The sequence below is a fragment of the Glycine soja genome, chromosome 14 (assembly GCF_004193775.1).
Source record: "Glycine soja cultivar W05 chromosome 14, ASM419377v2, whole genome shotgun sequence".
NCBI classification, from domain to species: domain Eukaryota; kingdom Viridiplantae; phylum Streptophyta; class Magnoliopsida; order Fabales; family Fabaceae; genus Glycine; species Glycine soja.
In genome coordinates, this window is record NC_041015.1 from 9,295,920 (window position 1) to 9,316,098 (window position 20,179).

The 20,179-nt window shown below is 30.4% G+C and overlaps 2 protein-coding genes across 2 annotated transcripts; one reads left to right on the forward strand and one right to left on the reverse strand.

The window, feature by feature from the left end:
* Positions 1–3,032, reverse strand: LOC114383217 (beta-fructofuranosidase, insoluble isoenzyme 1-like). The gene is made up of 4 exons (XM_028342844.1): positions 2,525–3,032; positions 1,321–2,166; positions 1,023–1,181; positions 1–199 (listed from the first exon to the last, which is right to left on the reverse strand). The coding sequence occupies exons 2-4, from the start codon at positions 1,564–1,566 to the stop codon at positions 2–4; spliced, it is 603 nt and encodes a 200-aa protein (XP_028198645.1). The 5' UTR covers positions 1,567–2,166; positions 2,525–3,032; the 3' UTR covers position 1.
* A 6,456-nt stretch (positions 3,033–9,488) lies between these two features.
* LOC114385388 (protein indeterminate-domain 7-like) lies at positions 9,489–13,857 on the forward strand. The gene is made up of 4 exons (XM_028345444.1): positions 9,489–9,923; positions 10,127–10,297; positions 10,985–11,384; positions 12,875–13,857. The coding sequence occupies exons 2-4, from the start codon at positions 10,147–10,149 to the stop codon at positions 13,548–13,550; spliced, it is 1,227 nt and encodes a 408-aa protein (XP_028201245.1). The 5' UTR covers positions 9,489–9,923; positions 10,127–10,146; the 3' UTR covers positions 13,551–13,857.
* Positions 13,858–20,179: the final 6,322 nt, after the last annotated feature.

Consider the following 20,179-nt stretch of genomic DNA (forward strand, 5'->3'; position numbering starts at 1 on the left):
GCTAAATTATGCTTTCTTCCTGACCAAATTCTGCTTGCTTCATGCTCCAAGCATTCAGTTCAAAGATCACTGCACTCTGGCTTCCATTGGAGAAAACATAAAGATGGGCATCTTTGTCAATAACCAACGAGGGATAAACTCTACTAGTTATACAAATTCTCCCTTTCTCCCCAAAACTTTCTATTATTGAGCGGTCAATCTGCATAATATGAACCTATATATATCAAACTAGCTAGCATGATATTGGAAAAAATCCAATTCCACGTCGATTCAAATTAGGTTGGAATTCAAATTCTAAGATATGATGCAACAAGTAGGATAATATTTATTATCAGCAATAAAGATACCAAACTTCTAAGCGAAATTGTTTTGACATTAGGGTCAATGCCAAAGATTGTTCCATATAGGGTTTTATCAAGGTCCTGCCTCAATCAAGTCTCAACCATAAATAACTATTGAAAATAAAATATAAGGACCATAATTTACAAATTAAATAATGAGAATAACAGAAAAAACCTGTTTTGGTCACAACACATGAGACATAAACTGTTGAATTTTTTGGGTTCTCGTCCTCTGTGGAATAAAGACCTTTTTGTCTCACTTGTTTAAGTGGAGAGAGGTCAGATTAGGATATAAGAGAGAGACTCATTTGTGAGGAAAAACAGTTATAAAACATTGAGAGAAAAAGGAGAGAAAAAAGTCATTGTGACTTTTGGACATTCAGCAGAGAACATTTTTCAGATTGCAGCTGTGGATTCGTGTACCGTTGGATCAGGCTATTTTTGGATAGTAGGTTCTCCACACGTGATACTTAAAATTGTTCAATTGAAATTTCAAAACAATATTTGGAGAGAGAGATAAGTGATTTGAATTTCCAATTTTAATTATTTCAGGTAGCTCAAACAACACTTCTACATCGATCTTGAAATGTTAAGTTTTAAAGAAAAATCTCATTGATGTTGTCCTAGGTTATAAAGTTCATAAAAAAAGAATGTAAGAAAATACAGCACCAGTTTACTTACTTGTGATGCAGGGATACCAGAGACTTCAATAGTTGATTCTCCAACCAGTTTCTCTCTCATTATGCTAACTTGTTTGTCACGTAGTTTTTCTACCTCTTCAATTGGCCACTGCATCAACCACTTCCCACTTTTATGAAGCCAAACTTGCCTTGGAATACTCTACATAGCCAAACAGCACACTATCTCTATCTCAAAATATGTAGATCACTTTATGATGATAATATGGTCCTAAAACAAATTTTAACATGGAGGGTGCTGAAATAATTAAAAGAAAATACCCAACATGGAGATAAAATACCTGTAGACCAGCCCATCCTTTCTCATAATCATCTTGTGTGGATTCACACTCCTTTGACCATCCCCATAATATCCTTCTGTTCTTGGCATAGTTAAAAAATGACTTGGAAGCATAAAACATCCCATGGTCCAATAATAAGTTCAGGTTAGTTCCTTCCAAATCATCAGCATCAGGAGTAAACTTTTCCTGATCAGGAAAATATTCACCTAGAAAATTGTACTCTAGTTGTTTGTTTTGATAACTCATTTCCAAGACATGCTTAACACTGGAGTTTTGGACTGATGTATCAACCCCACTCTTTGAGCCACTTATGTAGACTGGAAAAAATCTAGAGACTCAAACATTCCAGTATTGTCTGATGCATGATTGGGATGTAGTTTCCAATTAACAAAATCCTCACTGTGGTAGAGAAGAGCCTTCCCATCATCACCATTTTTGGCACCAATATTTACTCCCCATTTTCCATCAACTCCTTGCCATGCAATTGTTATGTCTCTGAAACCCTCCAATTCAAATTTCACTAGGTGGAATCAAGATAGGTTTTGGGGGTGTTTCACCCATTACCTTAAGCAGGGGTCAGATAGATTCTTTGGCATAGCCAAGTTCTGAATTTGATGTTTGTTAGTATCATTCCCTGTATACATAATAACAGGTTTTTCCCCAGGGAGGGTTGTGATCAAGCCTGAATAGCAGTCGTTAATGTCATAGGACTCACTTGGTTCAAGAGCATGGTTTAGATGAATCCAGTTGATGAGATCATAGGATACGGAATGACCCCGTACCGTATGCCTACCAAAGGGTTATGTTGGTAGAAAAAGTGGTAAACTCCTTTGCAGTACATTGGTCCTGTGACAATTAAATCAACACTTGTCATTAGATCATATTTTGGATGTGTTTCATTGAATTAATAGTTGACAAGTAGATGGGATAATAGTTGCATTAGCTCTTATTTTGGGGAAGAAATTATTGTATAGTCTAAAATTATCGAGGTCCCGGTCAATCTTCACATAACATGTAATCAAATTTTATAAACTCTTTCTAATAAATTGAAAATTTCGACTACATGTCACACATAAAGATTAAACATGAACAAGGAGTGAGTGTTTGTTTCTCTAAATAATTTCTCATTGGGGAGCTAGAGGGGTAACATGGACAAGAGATAAATATTAATTTAACTGAAAGTCTGAGAAGTTCACTAGCATACCATTTGGATCTGCAAGATGAAGGCAACCATGTTCGATTTTCATCAACAAGCAAAACATGTCAAATGGCAAGGAAAATAATTAGACAGAGACAGTGATTTAGAACATAAGCATGTGTGTGCTAGAAGTGAATGGACAATATACGAGAGTGCTAAGGATAATGCCATTCATCCAATTTTGTGGCCTTGTGGGGGCTGAAAGTGGTACCAAGTTCGGTAAGGCTGTTTTTCATGTACCCTGTACTTGACTGAATTAATGCTGTGGGGGGATGCATTGATCTCCATGACGATATTTGCAATTATGCATTGATCACCAAAGTTATTGGAAAGTCAACAAGAGCCAGATGGGTAGTGGCTTAGTTTGATCAAGGGCTAATATTTGCAATTATGCACACTATGAATCTTTCCCTTTGTGGAAGAAACGCCACAGATAAATAACATGAATTGCGTACACAAATGAGCATAGATTAATCCCTTGCGATCTCAGGATAGAGACTAATTTATCCTAAAATGTTTTTTATACAGACTCTGATTATGTGCTTAAGTAAAATTATACATCTTTGTTTAGCTGTTTCCTCCAACTTGCAGTTGCATATAACATGGAGTTCGAAACAAGCAAGGACAGAGTATCTGGAGTTTGAGTTCTGTTTTTCTCTTGCAATGACACCGTACACTTGCCTTAACATTGACGTTATAATTAATAACAGAGATTTAGTAGTGGTAATAAAGAATTGATAAATAAAAGTATTTTATTACAAATTTTGATTAAAAAATATTATATGTTAATGATATTAAATATTATACTTTCTAATATTTTTTAATTCTCAACTAAAACCAAATTAAATATGTTTAGTTAGTGATTTTCTATTCCATTAATATTGAAAGAAATATATAATATGCATTTTTGAATTATTTATTGATTTAAATTTTCCTCTTAAAATTAAGAAAAAAAAATGCACAACTTGTGCTATATTGGAATTATTAATAAAATTATTTTTCTTATAAATTATTAATGGTCATACTCGTAAGCATCTTTTTATTTCAAATTAATGGAGTATTATTTATTTAATGATTATAAGCACAAGAATTAACACATACAGTTTTTAACTTTTTATTTATAATCCAACTAATTTATAAATTTATTATATTTTATAATATTAAAAAAATTAAAGAATTTAAAGTCATGTGCATATATATGTCATGCTAAATAATACTTTAAAGATATATTAAATATTAAGTTTCAAAATTACAATTAAAGTAAACACATGCTAAAAAATCTTGGCGGGGATCGAGAAATCTATCAGGGAGGCTGATTTTATTTTCCTTTGTAAATTTTTAAATATATAACTTTTTACACATAAAATTGATATAAATTTTTATTTTAAATGATAATAATCTTAATCATCATGATAATAACAATAAACATACAACTAATTTTACATAATTTTATACTAGTTATTATAATAATAACAAACACAATTAATTTGTCAAGGTTTTATACTAACGTTAACAATTATTATTTTACACCATTTCCTAAAAAAATAAAAATCATTATTTTATATCATGAAATTAATTTTATACTAATTTAAAAATATATATGTATACACATAAGAAGTACCAAGAGTGGGAGGGAGGCTAGGACCCCTTTCTCTTCCCCTCTAAATCCCCTTTTGGTGCAATTTCTATAAAGTAATTGTCCAATAATTTATTTGTGTTGATTATAGTATTAGAACGAAATAGTTGTATAGATTGTGAACATATACAAGATAAATATTTCTCTTTTAATATGATTTATTTCAATTAGAATTAGAACCCTTAACTATTTAATTAAAGAAAATAATCAAAGCTTTTGACTAAGATCACCACACATATTACAAGGAAAAAATCTTTCAATAGATATGTAGGGAGAGAAAGGAAAAAAGGAAGTAATAATATAAGTAATTGATATAATTAATATTATGATTTGATAAGAAAAGAATTTTTTTTTAAAATGTTAATAAGGTCTTTGTATTGTCTGGATGTCAAAAATTAGGATTCATATATCAAAGACTGAGGTCAATTGATGCCAAATAGGATTGTTTTAAATAATAATAATAATAATAATTACGAGGTGATAAAGAGTCAAAGACCACAAAAGCTTGATAGCTTTCCACATGCTTCAATTTCTTATTGGCAAACGGACGATCATTTTGCTTTTAGGTTAGCGTTAGCCAGCTACATGTTACAAACCAACATATTCTTCTGTCTTTGTGAAAGTGACGTATTTGACATCAAATATATATAATTGCGATATCAAACGTACAAGGTTGCTCTGATAGGGTGAACGCCGACACTCAAATCTCCATTAAATTTTGATGCTCCAAAACTCTCTACTAAGTCTTCAAAGGTTTGAATAATTTCTAAGAAAGCCTGAATTTTAACTTTCGTGTCGTTATTAAATAATTTTTCAATGAAGTTGTTACCAAAAAATTCTATAAATTATTTTTTCTAATGAAATGAAATTAAGGGGTATATTGAATTTAATTTAAAAAATTATTTTGAAAAAAAAAAAGTTCTTGCAAATTTTAAAGAAAATAGGGTTGTAATTAAAAGGGAAATAATTTTCTTTACCGGGAAATTAGGTTAGACATTTATAGTGAACTTAAGGAGACTGCCCATGATTGAAAGAGAGGTGATATTATATTAGGAGAAAGTAGAATATTATTATAATTAACTTGATGATATTATATTAGGTGAAAGTAGAAGAATTATGATTATCAATTTATTAGTCATCCACATACTTGTTCGAATTGTCCATCCCTTATGCATTGCATTACATAATGCATTTTATTGTTTATTTAGGGACAACTAGATTATTAATATAACTATGACTTAATAGTATTTAGTAATACTGGTGCAAAATTCATAGTAAGAATGATATTCTTATTTTTTTATTATGTTATTTATATGATTGATATACTTATTAATATAGTAATTTAATTTGTATTAGGAAGGAACTTAATACTAAAGTGTAACTCACTTGGAAAATAATTTCTAAGCTTAGTTCTCTAATATAATTAGGAGTGCCTTTTGAGCTTTTACTAACACAAAATATTGAATTTCATCCACACTATTTAGTTACCTATTTATTACAAACTCACATGATGAAATACCTAATTGTTTTTAGTATAATTAGATTCTTTATTTTTCTTATATTTTTTTGAGGATAAATAAAAGAACTTATTGTCTAATATCTTCATGCTAGGGAGTACTTTCTTAATATTTATATACATGATTACATACTAACTAACGCTACTCTGTTTTTCTGTGTGATGCCAAATGAATACGAATAAACAATTGAACATCATTTGACAATAGTTGTTAGAGAGAAATTAATTGTACCAATATACGTACTTAACATTTTTGTCAATATTAAATTATGTGTCTCTTACATTTATGTAAATGTAGTTGAATTAAATTTAATTGATGGGGTTCACCACTTGATTACCACTCGGTTACACTACATACAAGAGATATTTCTACATATTTATATATATATTTTTATAAAATTTAATGTTTATAACGGTGTAAACTGATTTTACATCATCATTAAATTATAAATTATCATTTGAATTACTTTAAAAATTAATAAACTTACAATATATGATGAGATATGATTGGATGATTGTGTAAAATATTTTACATAATCAACACATAACTTTTTTTCAATTTATTTTTAAATATATAAATTATTAAAGTTTATGTATATAAACTAGTGATTTTGTATGCATGTCCATTATCTAAAATATTATCCATGCATGAAGAATGGACTTTGATACATACCTATGATGAAGAGATGCAATACCTATTTTATATGACGATTAGGCATCGAAATGGGGCCCAAAATCACGAGACCCGTCTCGGACCCGTTCTGATTTTGATGGGGAAAATCCGAGTTGACCGGGATCGGGGTCGGGATTGGGTTTTTCCCGATAGCCAAAGTCGGGTTCGAGGAGGAGATTATTAATACCCGACCCGAGCCTGCCCCCAAACCCGCCCTACTAATAATTAATTTACAAAAATATCATTACATATATATAACACACTAAAATATGAAACTATTGAATTAAATTTTATGCTAGTGTTAGATTGCATTTTATGTTGTCATGTATAATCTAAAAATATGTTATGATTGCTATTTAAAATTATATTTTTTATTCTATAAAAAATTATATTTTTTATAGAATTTTATAAGCATGTTGGGGTGGGGAAAACTTGACCCGTCAGGGACAGGGGTGGAGGTAAATCTACACCCCCGTTGGATTTCAGGGGTAGGGTGGGGAAATGAGGAGTCGAGGGCGGGGTAGGGTGGGGAAATGAGGAGTGAGGGCGGGGTGAGGTAAGCAAAACCTGGTCTCAACCCGCCCTGTTACCATGCCTAATGACAATACGTCAATTCTTAAAAATATAAGATATGATACGTTTAAGATACATATTAAAAAAATTAAAAGTATATTCATTAAACATTAATAAAAATATTAGAAATTACATATTAAAATAAAAACATTAATAGTAATAGTAATATGACAGAAAGTACAGAACGCATATTAAAATTAAGAGTACAATCCTAGAATTAACAGATAAATATTAATAGTTAGTTCATTAATTTAGTTTATTATATCATATATTATGTTTAACTTAGTTTTTATTATTACTATTAGTTAGTTGATTATATTTATTATTATTATAATATATTACATTTTATTTAGTTGATTATATTAACGATAGGGTGGATATTCAGGTTCAAGTCCGCGGGTCGAGCCGTTAAACTCATCAATTGGGTGGATTATGAGTCTTTTTTTTTTTTTTTACAAATTTGTATAATTATAAACAATACTTGAGCTCAATCCGTTAAGTCCGCAGACTGACAAGTAGTCCATATAAGACAATTAATTTTAAAATAAAAGTTACATAAATTGAATATTTGAATTGAGAGTTGAGACTTTAGAGTGTCTAGGCGGCTATAGTAGGAGGGTGGTTGGCAGGGGCATGAGGGAGGTCGCAGAGTGTCCAAGCGGCTATAGCAGCCAAACACTTTAGAAATGCTCTACAATAGACCTTTCCGTCATGCCAGAGGACATGTCCGTCTCACCACGATCGTGGCTATGATGACCGCTATTTACAATATAGATCTTATTTTCAAAAATTACGTATTGAAACATATCTAATACGTATTAGGTGTTTTTTTTCATTTTAAATATCTTTTTTTTTTTGCGAAAAATGTAAATTATATTAAAACCAAAATGATACAACAATAGACAAGGCATACCCCGTAGCTAGAGAAAATTAAAAGTCTCCCTAATACAAGAAGGCTTATGTCAAGATGTTAAAACAAATGCAACAGATGCGCTTGTCTATACATAAGAAATTTAATCTTGCTAATAACCTCTATTACAAAAAATTAATAATCTTAAAAAATCAGCTTGTTCCTAGACAGCCAAATACAATAGATTGTAATTACTATAACCAGATAACGAAATTTTCCTTAAATACCTGATGTGGATCTGTCTCTAATTAAATTCATTTCATTTTAAATATCTTGGTTAGGGATATGAATGCATATCCAATATGTATTCGATATGGATATGGAGGCAATGTTGACATATCCATGCATCATAGCTACAAAAACTATACATGACAGACATATATAGTCTCGTTCAATTACTATTGTCAAAATATAAGACATTGAAATATCTTATATACACAAAAAAAAAATGAAATAAAATATATATCAAAATATCTAAATTGATAATATATTTATAATTTTAATAGACAGTATATCAAAACATGAGCTTTACATATGCTACTAGCTAATGGTTCCAAATTCCAGTCCATGATTACGAACTATCCGGGGTTATGGCTGTCACAGGCTGTGTGAGTACTGATAGAGGAAAGCAGATTCGCTTTTTAGTTTTTATCGCTTTTACCAAATACTTACCAGGGATGTTAAAAGTTCATAATCAGCAACTCTTCAATCTTATCTTTCACACTCTAGCTCACGGACCATATGATTTACTTTATCGCTCCTTTTTAGGAGGAGAGAATGTTTGCCTTGAATGAATAATCAATCAATGTCAGACATCTATCTATCTACCGTTTAACAAAACATATAGAAACATAATAATATTTTTTGTATATCCTAATCGTGTATATATAATTTATATTATACTACTTATATATATATATATATATATTTAATAATCATAAGAAAAATTATGAAATAATTTTATAAGATTCAAACAAAATTATTTTATGTAATTAAGGAAAAAAATATTTATTGATGTAAAGTTGTCCATACATCATTATATAGCATGTGTCAAACTGTTATACTTATACTATTTAATAAGGTTTTGCAAATGCAAAATTAATTAGTTAATTTAGTCCTTGAATTATTTAATTTTATTAAATTTCATTTGATTTGTATTTATTTTTTTGCTATATATGTTATACAATGAAAAGGTTTAATCCAAGTTTTGGTCTTGTATTATAATTATGTAATTTTAATCTTATATGTTTCAATTGTATGAATTAAATCACTCAATTATTATTGCAAATGTATTATTTCGACTCCAAATTTCAATTGCACCAATTGAGCTCCTCAAGTGTAGATAGCAAAGTCATCCAAGATCGATTTTTCTAATTTTTTGAGGTTTAAATAATAAAACTAAAAAAATCAATAATGAAAAAGTTGACAGACACGGGAAGAAAATCATAACGTTATTATGCAATGCAATTATTGAGGAAGGAAAAATTTTGAAGAATGGAAGAAAATCATAATGATATTATGCAATGCAATAATTGAGGAAGAATTTTTAAAAAAAAAAACTGAAGGAAGAGAGAAAAAAAAAGAGGGGGAAAAGACAGAAAGTGCACTTCAGAACAAGCCAGTTTGGCTTGTGTTTTGGTCTCTTGTACGTGCGAGAGCTTCAAAGACATCCTTTTCCTCATCCACATTCTTCCAACCTCTCTCCTCTCTCTCTCTCTCTCTCTCTCTCGCTTCACACACACACACACTGAAACTTCCTCAAGTAGCTATAGCAAGTAAAATTAACTGTTCTTAGCATTCTCTTGAAGCATATACTTTGATGATGATGATGCTAGTTGATTACCAACAAGGTGTGGTTGTTTAAGAGCTAATTAAATTGTGGCTAGTTATATAGGTTTGAAGTCAATCCATCTCGGGATCCATTCACCTTTCTCTCGGCTTTTTCCTCTTTCTCTCTCTCACTCTTTGTGGCATGTTCTCAATAATATCTGAAAAGTTTGAAGAATAGAGAAATTAAAGCTATATATTAGTAAGCAGGATCCATGAGCTGAAGAGATCAGATCCATTCATTCCCTATCTCGTATTATCCTTTTCAGTGTAAGCAGTCCTTAATTTGGTTAAGATAACTTTAAGATCTCACAAATTCTTTTGGTGCAAATGAAGTTAAGTTGTTTCTCATGAACGTGTACTATAAGGCTATTGTTATTATTGTGTGTGTGTGAGTGTATAATTATATATATCTCACCTATATGTAGAGTACTTTGGTTTCTTTCTTACCTAATTAATTTTACTTATATAAGGTTTGGTGGTGGAAGAAAATATGTCCAATTTGACGTCTGCATCCAGTGAAATAAGTGCTTCTTCAGGAATCAGGAATGACAACGGTTCTTCTCTCTATGCTCAATATTCCTCTACTTCAATAAGTCAAGAACCACAACCTAAAAAGAAGCGAAGTCTTCCAGGTCACCCAGGTCATACATAAATAATCAACCATATATACTACTATTTTCTATTTTCTTTTAATTGATAGTGGATTTGCTGCAAAAACCAACATTTAATTTATTTCCTACAACTAGTGCCAATTTAATTCACCTTATTCTGAAAAATAATAATTTGCCTTTTTCAGTTTTACCAGAGAATTTTTTTATAGGACATTTTGTTTTGCAATATACAGCAAAACTCAAGTGCTATTTGTTAAATGTTTTTAGTGTTGTTCTTGACTGAGAATCGGTGTTTCATTTCAGTAATTTATGTAATAAAATATTGTAATAAATATATCATCTACAGTAGTTATGAAAGTAAAATTCCACTTCTAGTTAAAGAATAATACTATAAAGGTACCTAAGTAATTGCATCTAGATTTTTCATTTGATATGACAAATATCTTCTACAGAGTTTAATCCGGATAAAAATTATATACAATAAAACTCTTCCTCTGACTATTACAAAGACGTACAATCCTACATCTAGATTTTATCTTATATTATATATATCTGCGAACAAACACTTAATTAGTTGTATATATAATAATATATGCTGTTTTAGAATTAAATCATGTTGTAGTATGCCTGATCTGATGGCATAGCTAGATTTGAATCTTAGAATTGTGTCGGTCTAAATTTTTTTCACTAATTAATTGCTGGTTTAATATGGTACAGACCCTGAGGCAGAAGTGATAGCATTGACTCCGCGGACCCTTTTGGCAACAAACAGGTTCGTTTGTGAGATATGTCACAAAGGGTTTCAGAGAGACCAGAACTTGCAGCTTCATAGAAGAGGGCACAATTTGCCATGGAAGCTGAAGAAAAAGAGCAGCAAAGACGACGTGAGAAAGAAAGTGTATGTGTGCCCAGAGGCAACATGCGTTCACCATGACCCTTCAAGGGCCCTTGGGGACCTCACTGGAATCAAGAAGCACTTTTTCAGGAAACACGGAGAGAAGAAATGGAGGTGTGAGAAGTGCTCCAAACTCTACGCGGTTCAATCAGATTGGAAAGCCCACTCCAAAATCTGTGGCACCAAAGAATATAAATGCGACTGTGGTACCCTTTTCTCTAGGTAATTCAGTTAAACAATATGATTAATGAAGAATCAAATTACCTATAAATTTTTTACATCATCTTAGGTTCATTATTTAATCAACTTTTGATTAAATTCCAAAATCAAATCAGTTGATCTTCAAAACCCATTCTAAATTGCTTATCCAAAAAAAAGTTTACTCGTTAAGCTTGGCATTGGGTTTACCCTCATTGTTATAGACTTTTGTATAATAAAAATTAAAATACTAATTATATAGATATTTTGAATTTATATTATTGATATAATTAAAATAAAATATTATTGGAAAAGTTTTTTGAACCTGTTGTCTCAATCATAGATTGTCATCATGTATAAATTATTGATTTTTTGAAACGATTACTTTAGAAGATATATCTATAATGCTTTTTAATTGATTAATAATGTATAAATATTTTCATTAATAATATAATAAATAATTTTTTTAGTTTAAAAAGTTACAAAATATTATCAAATTATATATATATATATATATATATATATATATATATATATTAGTAGAATATATTTTATGGTTAATGTAAACTCATGAAGATTATATTGATAATCTAAATTTTGTTCGAAAGTCTATAGGAGGTAATCAAATGTCAAAAACAATTAATAAATAAATATCAAAACTAAATTACCAAAAACACCATTTTCTTTTCTCTTTCTTTATCTTTCTAGTTAAATTCTGGCATGTGAATGAATAAAATAAAATAAAATAATGAAGAGAAATTAAGAGTATTCTTTCTAACCATATATCAGTTTTAATAACAAATAAAAGGCATAAGAATATCGAAATATGAAATATCAATACGAGACAACGTGTATCTGAGTATCAATATTGCAGTTACATTATAATATATATTTCAAATTTTAAGATGTTTTCCATATCACTTTTTTTTTTTTTTTAGTTATATCACACTTGTTTTCACTATTCTTTCTATCTTACACCTTTTCACATAAACGTACATTTTTTTTTATCAGAAAAAATTCTAAATCTAAAATTTTCTTATAACAGACTTTTATTTTTACTCTCAAAATGTGCAAATAAAATATATATACAACCACTTGGGGGAAGGAGTACTGAGGAGACAGTTGAGTTTAACAAAGTCCAAAAAGATAAGAAGGGAAAGAGTGTAAAACAGTACGTACAAACAACAAAAGATTGTACTCTATCAAATGCGTGTGTATTTATATATGAAAAAATTAATAATTATAAGCAATATTATATTGAAGATCAATTATTGATTGAGGCTTAAATAGATAGTTGCGTTACATATTCAGATAAAAAAATTTGCTACTCACAGTCAAATTTTCTATCCATCTGGAAGAGAATTATCGTCCGTGATATACTTGCAGTTGTACCAAAAATAAAAAGTATTAAGCATCAATTTTGCTATGCTAAAAAAAAATATTAAGCTTCAATTGTGTTATGCTAAAAAAAAAATATATTTATTTTCTTGGTTTGCCTTTTTCTGTGGTTGCAGGAGGGACAGCTTTATCACTCACAGAGCCTTCTGTGATGCCTTAGCACAGGAAAGTAGTAGAGTAGTGAACCCTCACCCTCTTCTATCAACTCAATTTCGTAGTCATGGCCTTCAGCTTCAAGCACCATCACTTCTGAAAAGAGAACATGATCACTTCAACTTATTAACCTCAGAAATTCCATCATGGTTAACTTCTCCAACAGTGGTAGAAGAAGCAATATTGCTAAACAATCAAACCATAAGAACCACCTCAGATTACTTCTCCAAACCACAGTTATTCCCAACAGCACATGTCAACAATAACCACTCCTTACTCCATGATCAAAACCCTAACCCTAATACTACTACAACAACCACTTTTCTTTCTTCTTTGAGTTCCTTCCCTAATTATTCCACTTCTTCTTCTTCTTCTCCTCACATGTCAGCGGCTTTGTTGCAAAAAGCCTCACAAATAGGCGAAACAGTGAGCAGTGCACCTTCACAAGCGATGCTGGTTAGACCCCACTTGTTACTGCAGCAGCAGGTTCACGTGCCCGAATGTACAACAACAACAGCAATTGCAACAACAGGGTATAATATCAATATGGCTTCATCTTCAGCCGTTTCTGGAATGGTTATTATGCCTTCACGTGAAGAAATAGGGGCTCTTGGGTTTGCTAGTGGCATGGCATCTTGATCAGGGAATAAAGCTGCTGCAATTGCCTCTGATTACTTGGAAAGAAGGTGCTGCCAACGTTGCAGAAGCTAGCTAGCTATATATATCATCCAGCATCTTCTCTCTTTTCCATGATATATGATGGCTATAGTAGTATAATAGTACTGTGCCTTCTGCCAGTGGCTAAATTTGTGGAAGCTATATTATGAATAAGTCTGAGGGACATGTTTAATCTACCAAGAGATGGATAATGTTAACTTTCAGGAGCTTGTTTAAAAAAAACAACACATCATATAAATTTTGACCAATTTTCATTTAAATTTTAAAATATAATTTTTGGGGTTATAAAACCACCATAAATTACAGAAAAATCACCCCAATTTTGAACCCCTCTCCATAAGATTCATCATCTTCTTTGAAACTTTCTACCATCATAGCCAACCTCCTCAAAACGCACCCGTGTAAGCCAACTCGTATCAAATTGAACTAGACTAAGTGTTTCCAAACCTGATGAGCAGTGTCATCCTCCTTAGGGTACACACACATATATATATAGAAAGGTGAATAATGGATGCAATGATTTTTTTCGGCCCATATGAATGATAATTGTATAATTTTATGTCATTGTATTAAAATAAATTATTGTAATATATTTTATATATTTCAATCGCGATTAATTTTTTAATTGAGGTGTATAATAAATACACAAATTCACTGTTTTTCAAGATCACCCATATATGTATATAATATACATTTTTATGAGACTAGTACAATTTTTTATCTCTCTCTCTTGTGTCACTATCAATGATCAATGAGAACATTGAAAACCCACTTCTAATCTTAGGTGAAAAACACCATATGTCAAACTTTAGTTGCATTGTGTATTAGAGATATGGATTATTAGCATTAGTTAGTTAGTAGGTTGTTTAATTAGTTACAAATTAGTTATTAGTTTAGTTAGTTATAAGTTAATTACTAGCATCAATTATATAAGGCGCAATATATTCATGTGATAAGTGAGTTTTGCTCATTTCAGCATTACCCCAATATTAATCAGTTTTACTTTTTTCCATTTTTTTCTTCCATTTGCACTCATTCATTCATGGCAAACATGAGATTTATCATGGTATTAGAGCTATGAATCCATTCTAATTTTTCCTTTCTCTGTTGTACTTATCTTTTCCGCAGCTCCGTTCATCCTTTTCATTTAGAAATCTATCATGGTTCTCCACTTTCTTTCATCTCCATTTTTTCGCTGCATCGTTTATTCTTTTTATTATCTACTTTCCTAAGAAAATCAAAATTCTTTCAATTGTTAAAGTTGATAATCACCACTGCCTCCACCTATAATAAAAAATTGAAGGCACATGAGGTGGTCTAGAGAAATAAAAATCACCTTCAACTTTGTCTTCTTTTTAGGTATTGTTAAGAAAGTTGTTGAACTAGGTGGATGGCATTGGCTGGTTCTTACAAGTGGTATTGAAGTGAAACTACAAAGGAATGATCTTAGCGTGATTGAAGCACAAAACCTCTTTGATGGTTGCTGCAACTTATGGTAGCATTGATGTTATGGAGATTATACTGTTGTGCCCCAATGCAGATGTGAATTTCGTGTGTGGGGCAAACAAAGACACTACCTAATTTTTACCTACAAGGTGTTGGATTAAATGCTTCTGAATTTTGAAGGTATTGACTATTGTTTGAAGTTCTCCACTATTTCAGAAAGGTGCATACCAACTGTTTGGTGAATAATCTTTTCATTATTTTGTTGATATTTGGCCCGTGTTGGCTTATTGTTTTCAGCCTTTTAGGCTTGTTTTGATGATTTTAGTTTCTACCATGTGTGATTGTTAAGCATTGTTCATTTGTTTGCTTCTGTTCATGGTGGTTAAGTATTGTTTTTAGTTTCTATCATGGATGGTTAAGCCTTGGTTGCTGCTACTTCACAAAGTATTTGTGAAAAGTCCTCACTAAAGACATATTTTATGTTCTTCTTGCTTTATGTTGATGTGATCTTTTGTCCATGGTGATTAAGCATTGTTTGAGCTTTTGTCATGGATGGTTAAGCATTGGATTGTTGTTTTACTTCTGTCTTGAGTTGTTAAGCATTGTTTTGGCTTCTGCTCTTGATGGTTAAGCCTTGTTACTTCTGCCAAGTGGTTAAACTTTGAGGTATAGTTTCTACTTGGTGGTTAAGCTTTGACAGTTTCCTGGATTGATGATTTGATATTCTGGTGGTTAAACTTTGAGGTATAGTTTCTACTTGATGGTTAAACTTTGATGCTTGCTTTGGACTCTTGGAAGAAGATTGAGAAAGTCAATGTTAGTTGAAGATTTCTAGAAGCTATGCACCATGGCCGCACCTACATTTTGATTTGTTTCTAAATTTCTATTTTAGTCGATGTATTTCTAGCATGTTTAGCTATATTCGAATTTTTCAGAGTTTATTTTTGTTTCCTTTTATGTAAATGTATTATCTTCTCCAAACTGAAAGTGTTTTCAACACCTTTCAGCTTACGGGGGTATTAGAGATATAGATTACTAGCATTAGTTAGTTATAAGTTAGTTATTAGTTTAGTTAGTTACAAGTTAGTTACTTTTCTCCATTTTTCTCTCTTCCATTTGCACTCATTCGTTCATGAAAAACATGAGATTTATCATCTTGCATTGGGCATTGGAAGAGATTCTTGGTTTTCCACAAAGCATGCAATGGAATAATTGTTCCACTTCCCATTGTATTCTTTACTTCTTCATCTTCCTCACAATCCTTTCTTTATTCACGCTGAGTATGATTCTATGATATCAAATTAATCCTCTTAATCACACATTGGATGTACTCGATGAATTGTCTTAGTGAAACTTAAAAATTAAAATGGTTGTTTATTTTTGCAAAAGTGAAGTCTTCAATTCTTCTCCTGCATTGATACAATCTTCTTCCATTTTCTATCATTACTTTTTTGTCCATTAATATGTTCTCAAATTTACAATGTGACTTTAATGTAACAATAAGCATATTTTTTTTCTCTTTTTCCTCTCAAAGTTGAATGTGCTATTTTATTGGAAGTTGATTTTTCTTCTTCCGATTAGCCTTTTACAAAAGTGCAAAGTCATCGGTTATGAAAGTTCACATCCATTGCTTAATACTTGAATATGCTTATATATATTTCATACTCCTTTTCAATATGTATGGAAACAAAACATGTATCATGAAGACAAGACACAAATGAAAGATACAATAATGTCATCCTGACATGATAATATACCCTTAATCATGATATATATTTCATACTTTTACCATTTTTTAGGCTTGAACTTGGTTGCTGAATTTTGATTTTTGAAGATTATTTTTTTACAGGACACAAATTAAAGATACTATAAAATCAAATAAGGTAGGTGTTATAAAGATATTCATTGTATTTTATTTCGAATTAGTTATTTCACAATTTAAGTATGTCAAAATAATTTTTGTATTTGATTTTTTTTTCCTTTTCTTTTCTGGATTCGAATTTGTAACTAATTGTTTTTAGGCATGATTTATACCCAGATGTGGTATCAATGATAACTGATTCTTTGTGGATGTTGCGTGCCTATGTGACTCGGTATCATTGTGTGGAAAATGGAGTCAGGTTCTAATTTTCTTGGAAAACGGTATCATTGCGTGCCTAACATCAATTGTTTATCCAAATTTCGTGTTAATTTTCCTTTCCTTCTTTTAAATAGAGAAAGCCATGATGGTAAGTCAGGTTCTAATTTTCTCTCCTATGCAAATGCTGAAATACAATATTTTTAATGTATGATGTTTGAATTTATTTTTATATCAAAGTTGTAATGGTGTGCTTTATTAATTGATTATTCAAGTGATTTAACTAGATATAAGTAAGTGTTTGAATGAATGAATTAATTAATGAGTTAGTGATGTTGAGTATTAGTGAGTTTTTGGTGTGTTTGGACTTAGAGGGATGAGATTTCAATTTATGAAAGAGGTAGGTGTGTTTAGTAGAAATCAAGGTATAAAAAGAGAAAGCTAGAGAGTAAAAAATCTCTCATGAAACCTCTATTTCAAAAAATTTGTCTCAAAAGAAACCCTTCATTACACTCACTTTCTCTTCTTCAAGAAACTACCATTGGAAAAACTTAGAGTTTGGTGATGTGAAAAAAAGAGTTTTTTTCTCCTTCTTTTAGTGGTTGTTGACTATTCCTAGGCGAGGTAATATCTCATTCTTCTTCTCTTTGAGTTCATTTTCGTTTTCCTCCATGAACACTTTTCAAAGCTTCCAAAAAGTGGTTATCTTCAAGGTTTTAATATGTTTTTTGTTGGTTTTGGGGTTTGGGGGTGTGGATGATGTAGAACTACTGTAGAAGTGAAAAAAAGCTTTCATCTTGAATCCAAAATCTTCCCCTTTATTCTTTTTCTTCATCTCAAAACTAACTCATTGAGTTTCATAGGTAAGGGAAGCTTAAACCATCTTTAATCTTATGTTTTATGTGTGTTGAATCACTGTTTTTGGTTCCTTTAATGTGTGTTGATTTGACGTCCATGTTTGAAAATGAAATATTTGAACTGAAATTCAATATAAGATCCATTAGAGGAGATTTGAGAGAAATCACATAAGCTTGTAGATCTATCACGCTTAAGCACCATTCAGGGTGCGCTTAAGCGAGATAGGGGAGTTAGCTATTATAAGTCGGCGCTTAAGTGCCACCAGGGTGTGTTCAAGCGAGACAAGAGTTTGCTATTGTAAGTTTGTGCTTAAGTGCCACACAGGGTGAGCTTAAGCGAGATAATAAAGATCACGCTTAAGCCTAGGATAAGTCACGCTTAAAGGAGATTGTCTGTCAAGTTTTCTTTCCACATATCATTTGAATTTCAATCTTAAATGCTTCTTGAAGTGCATGTCAACCTTAAATGGGATGAATGAAGTTGACATATCTTGTTATTCTCATGTAATTCATATTCATATGATCGGTGTTTGATTATGGAAACTTGCAGTGTGAAAAGTCTCATGATGTTTAGATGAACTATGTTAGAATGATATGAATGATGAATCGACGATGAATTGGACAATATGTGAATAATGAATCGATGATATGTTGAATGTGATATCATGTATGATCATGACAAACATGCATTGATGAATGACTACTTGTGCTCATCCATTTTCGATAAAATCACATCCTCCATAAAATTAATTTGAGTCTTCTCAAATGGTCAGATTATAGAATACAACTATGTTAAGAGATCTACTTGGGTTAATCGCTCAATAGGTGAAATCTTATGGAGTAAAGAGTCAACATGATATCACATAATAGTTAGACATGTGCATTGATAATTGTAACTTGAGAATGTTGTGTTACTTGATGAGTTGTACAACTACATTGTTGTCGAAAATGTGAAGAATTTTCTATATCTCTTTTGAAAGGGTGATCTTGTGATATATTTTCAATTATATGATGTTTCTTTTAAAATGACCTTATCCTTGCATTTTTCTATTGAATTGTGATGATCATGTCATTTGACATAGGAGCAGATTATGATGTAATTTCTAAGAAACATGTCACTAAGGGTTGAGGTGGACGTGGTGGTGGGCTCAAGGGCAAAATCTAACTCTCAAGTCATTTATTTATGCTTTCTCTTAGTGAGGACCAACTTAAGATTTAGATATGATTTTGAATCTATATTGTATTCATTTCCTTAATGAGACACTTAGGATTTGTTTGGAGACTTGTTTATGCTGCTTTGATGATGTAGTGTCTTAGGACACATGTACATATATGTTTTATGATTTGAGTACGTTTTTTGGGTAATGTTTATATGGCATGTTTGTATTCATGAAAAAAAATTATACATATTTCGTTAATTAAATTAATTCAAGAGTTTTATAAGGAATAAAAGAAAATATTTTTGTGTTAAAATCTTGGTGTTGCATGTGATGACATTCAAGATCGTTACAAAAGTATCTTTTATTTTTATTTCATTTGAAAATATAAAAATTATATTAATTTTTAAAAAATTATATATAATATTTATATTGCACTAATCATTTTTTATGTTATCAATGTTTTTTATTTCAAAAGACTCTTGAATATTTATATTTAAATTTAATGTATATAAATTTTATGCGAGTGATGCATTTTTTTATCAAAACATTATTATTTTTTTTAGTTCGAAAGTATATAAAATTATATTTTTTAAAGTATTATCTTTTCTATTTATACTATGTTAATCCATATTTATATTTTTTTAAAGTACATTTATATTTGAACAAATCTATTGGAATGATTATTTTTTTTATAATCATTGATTTTTTTATTAAAAGACTTTTAGATGTCAATATTTAAATTAAATGTAAATAACTTTTATATGAATGGTGTTTAAATTATTTTATATAGAAATATCATTTTTTAATTCAAAATATAAAATTATATTTTTTAATCTATCATATATTTTAATTATGTTGCGTTTATTTATACACGAGTAATCGTACTAAGACAATTAAATTTTTTTAATCTATTATATATTCTATTGGTTACTCGAACAATTTATCCATAGTTAATAAGTTAGATTTATAAGCTTTAATAATATACATCATCTTAATCAACAAGTTAAATTTATACAATTAATTAAAAATAAAGTTAGATTGGAGGTCAAC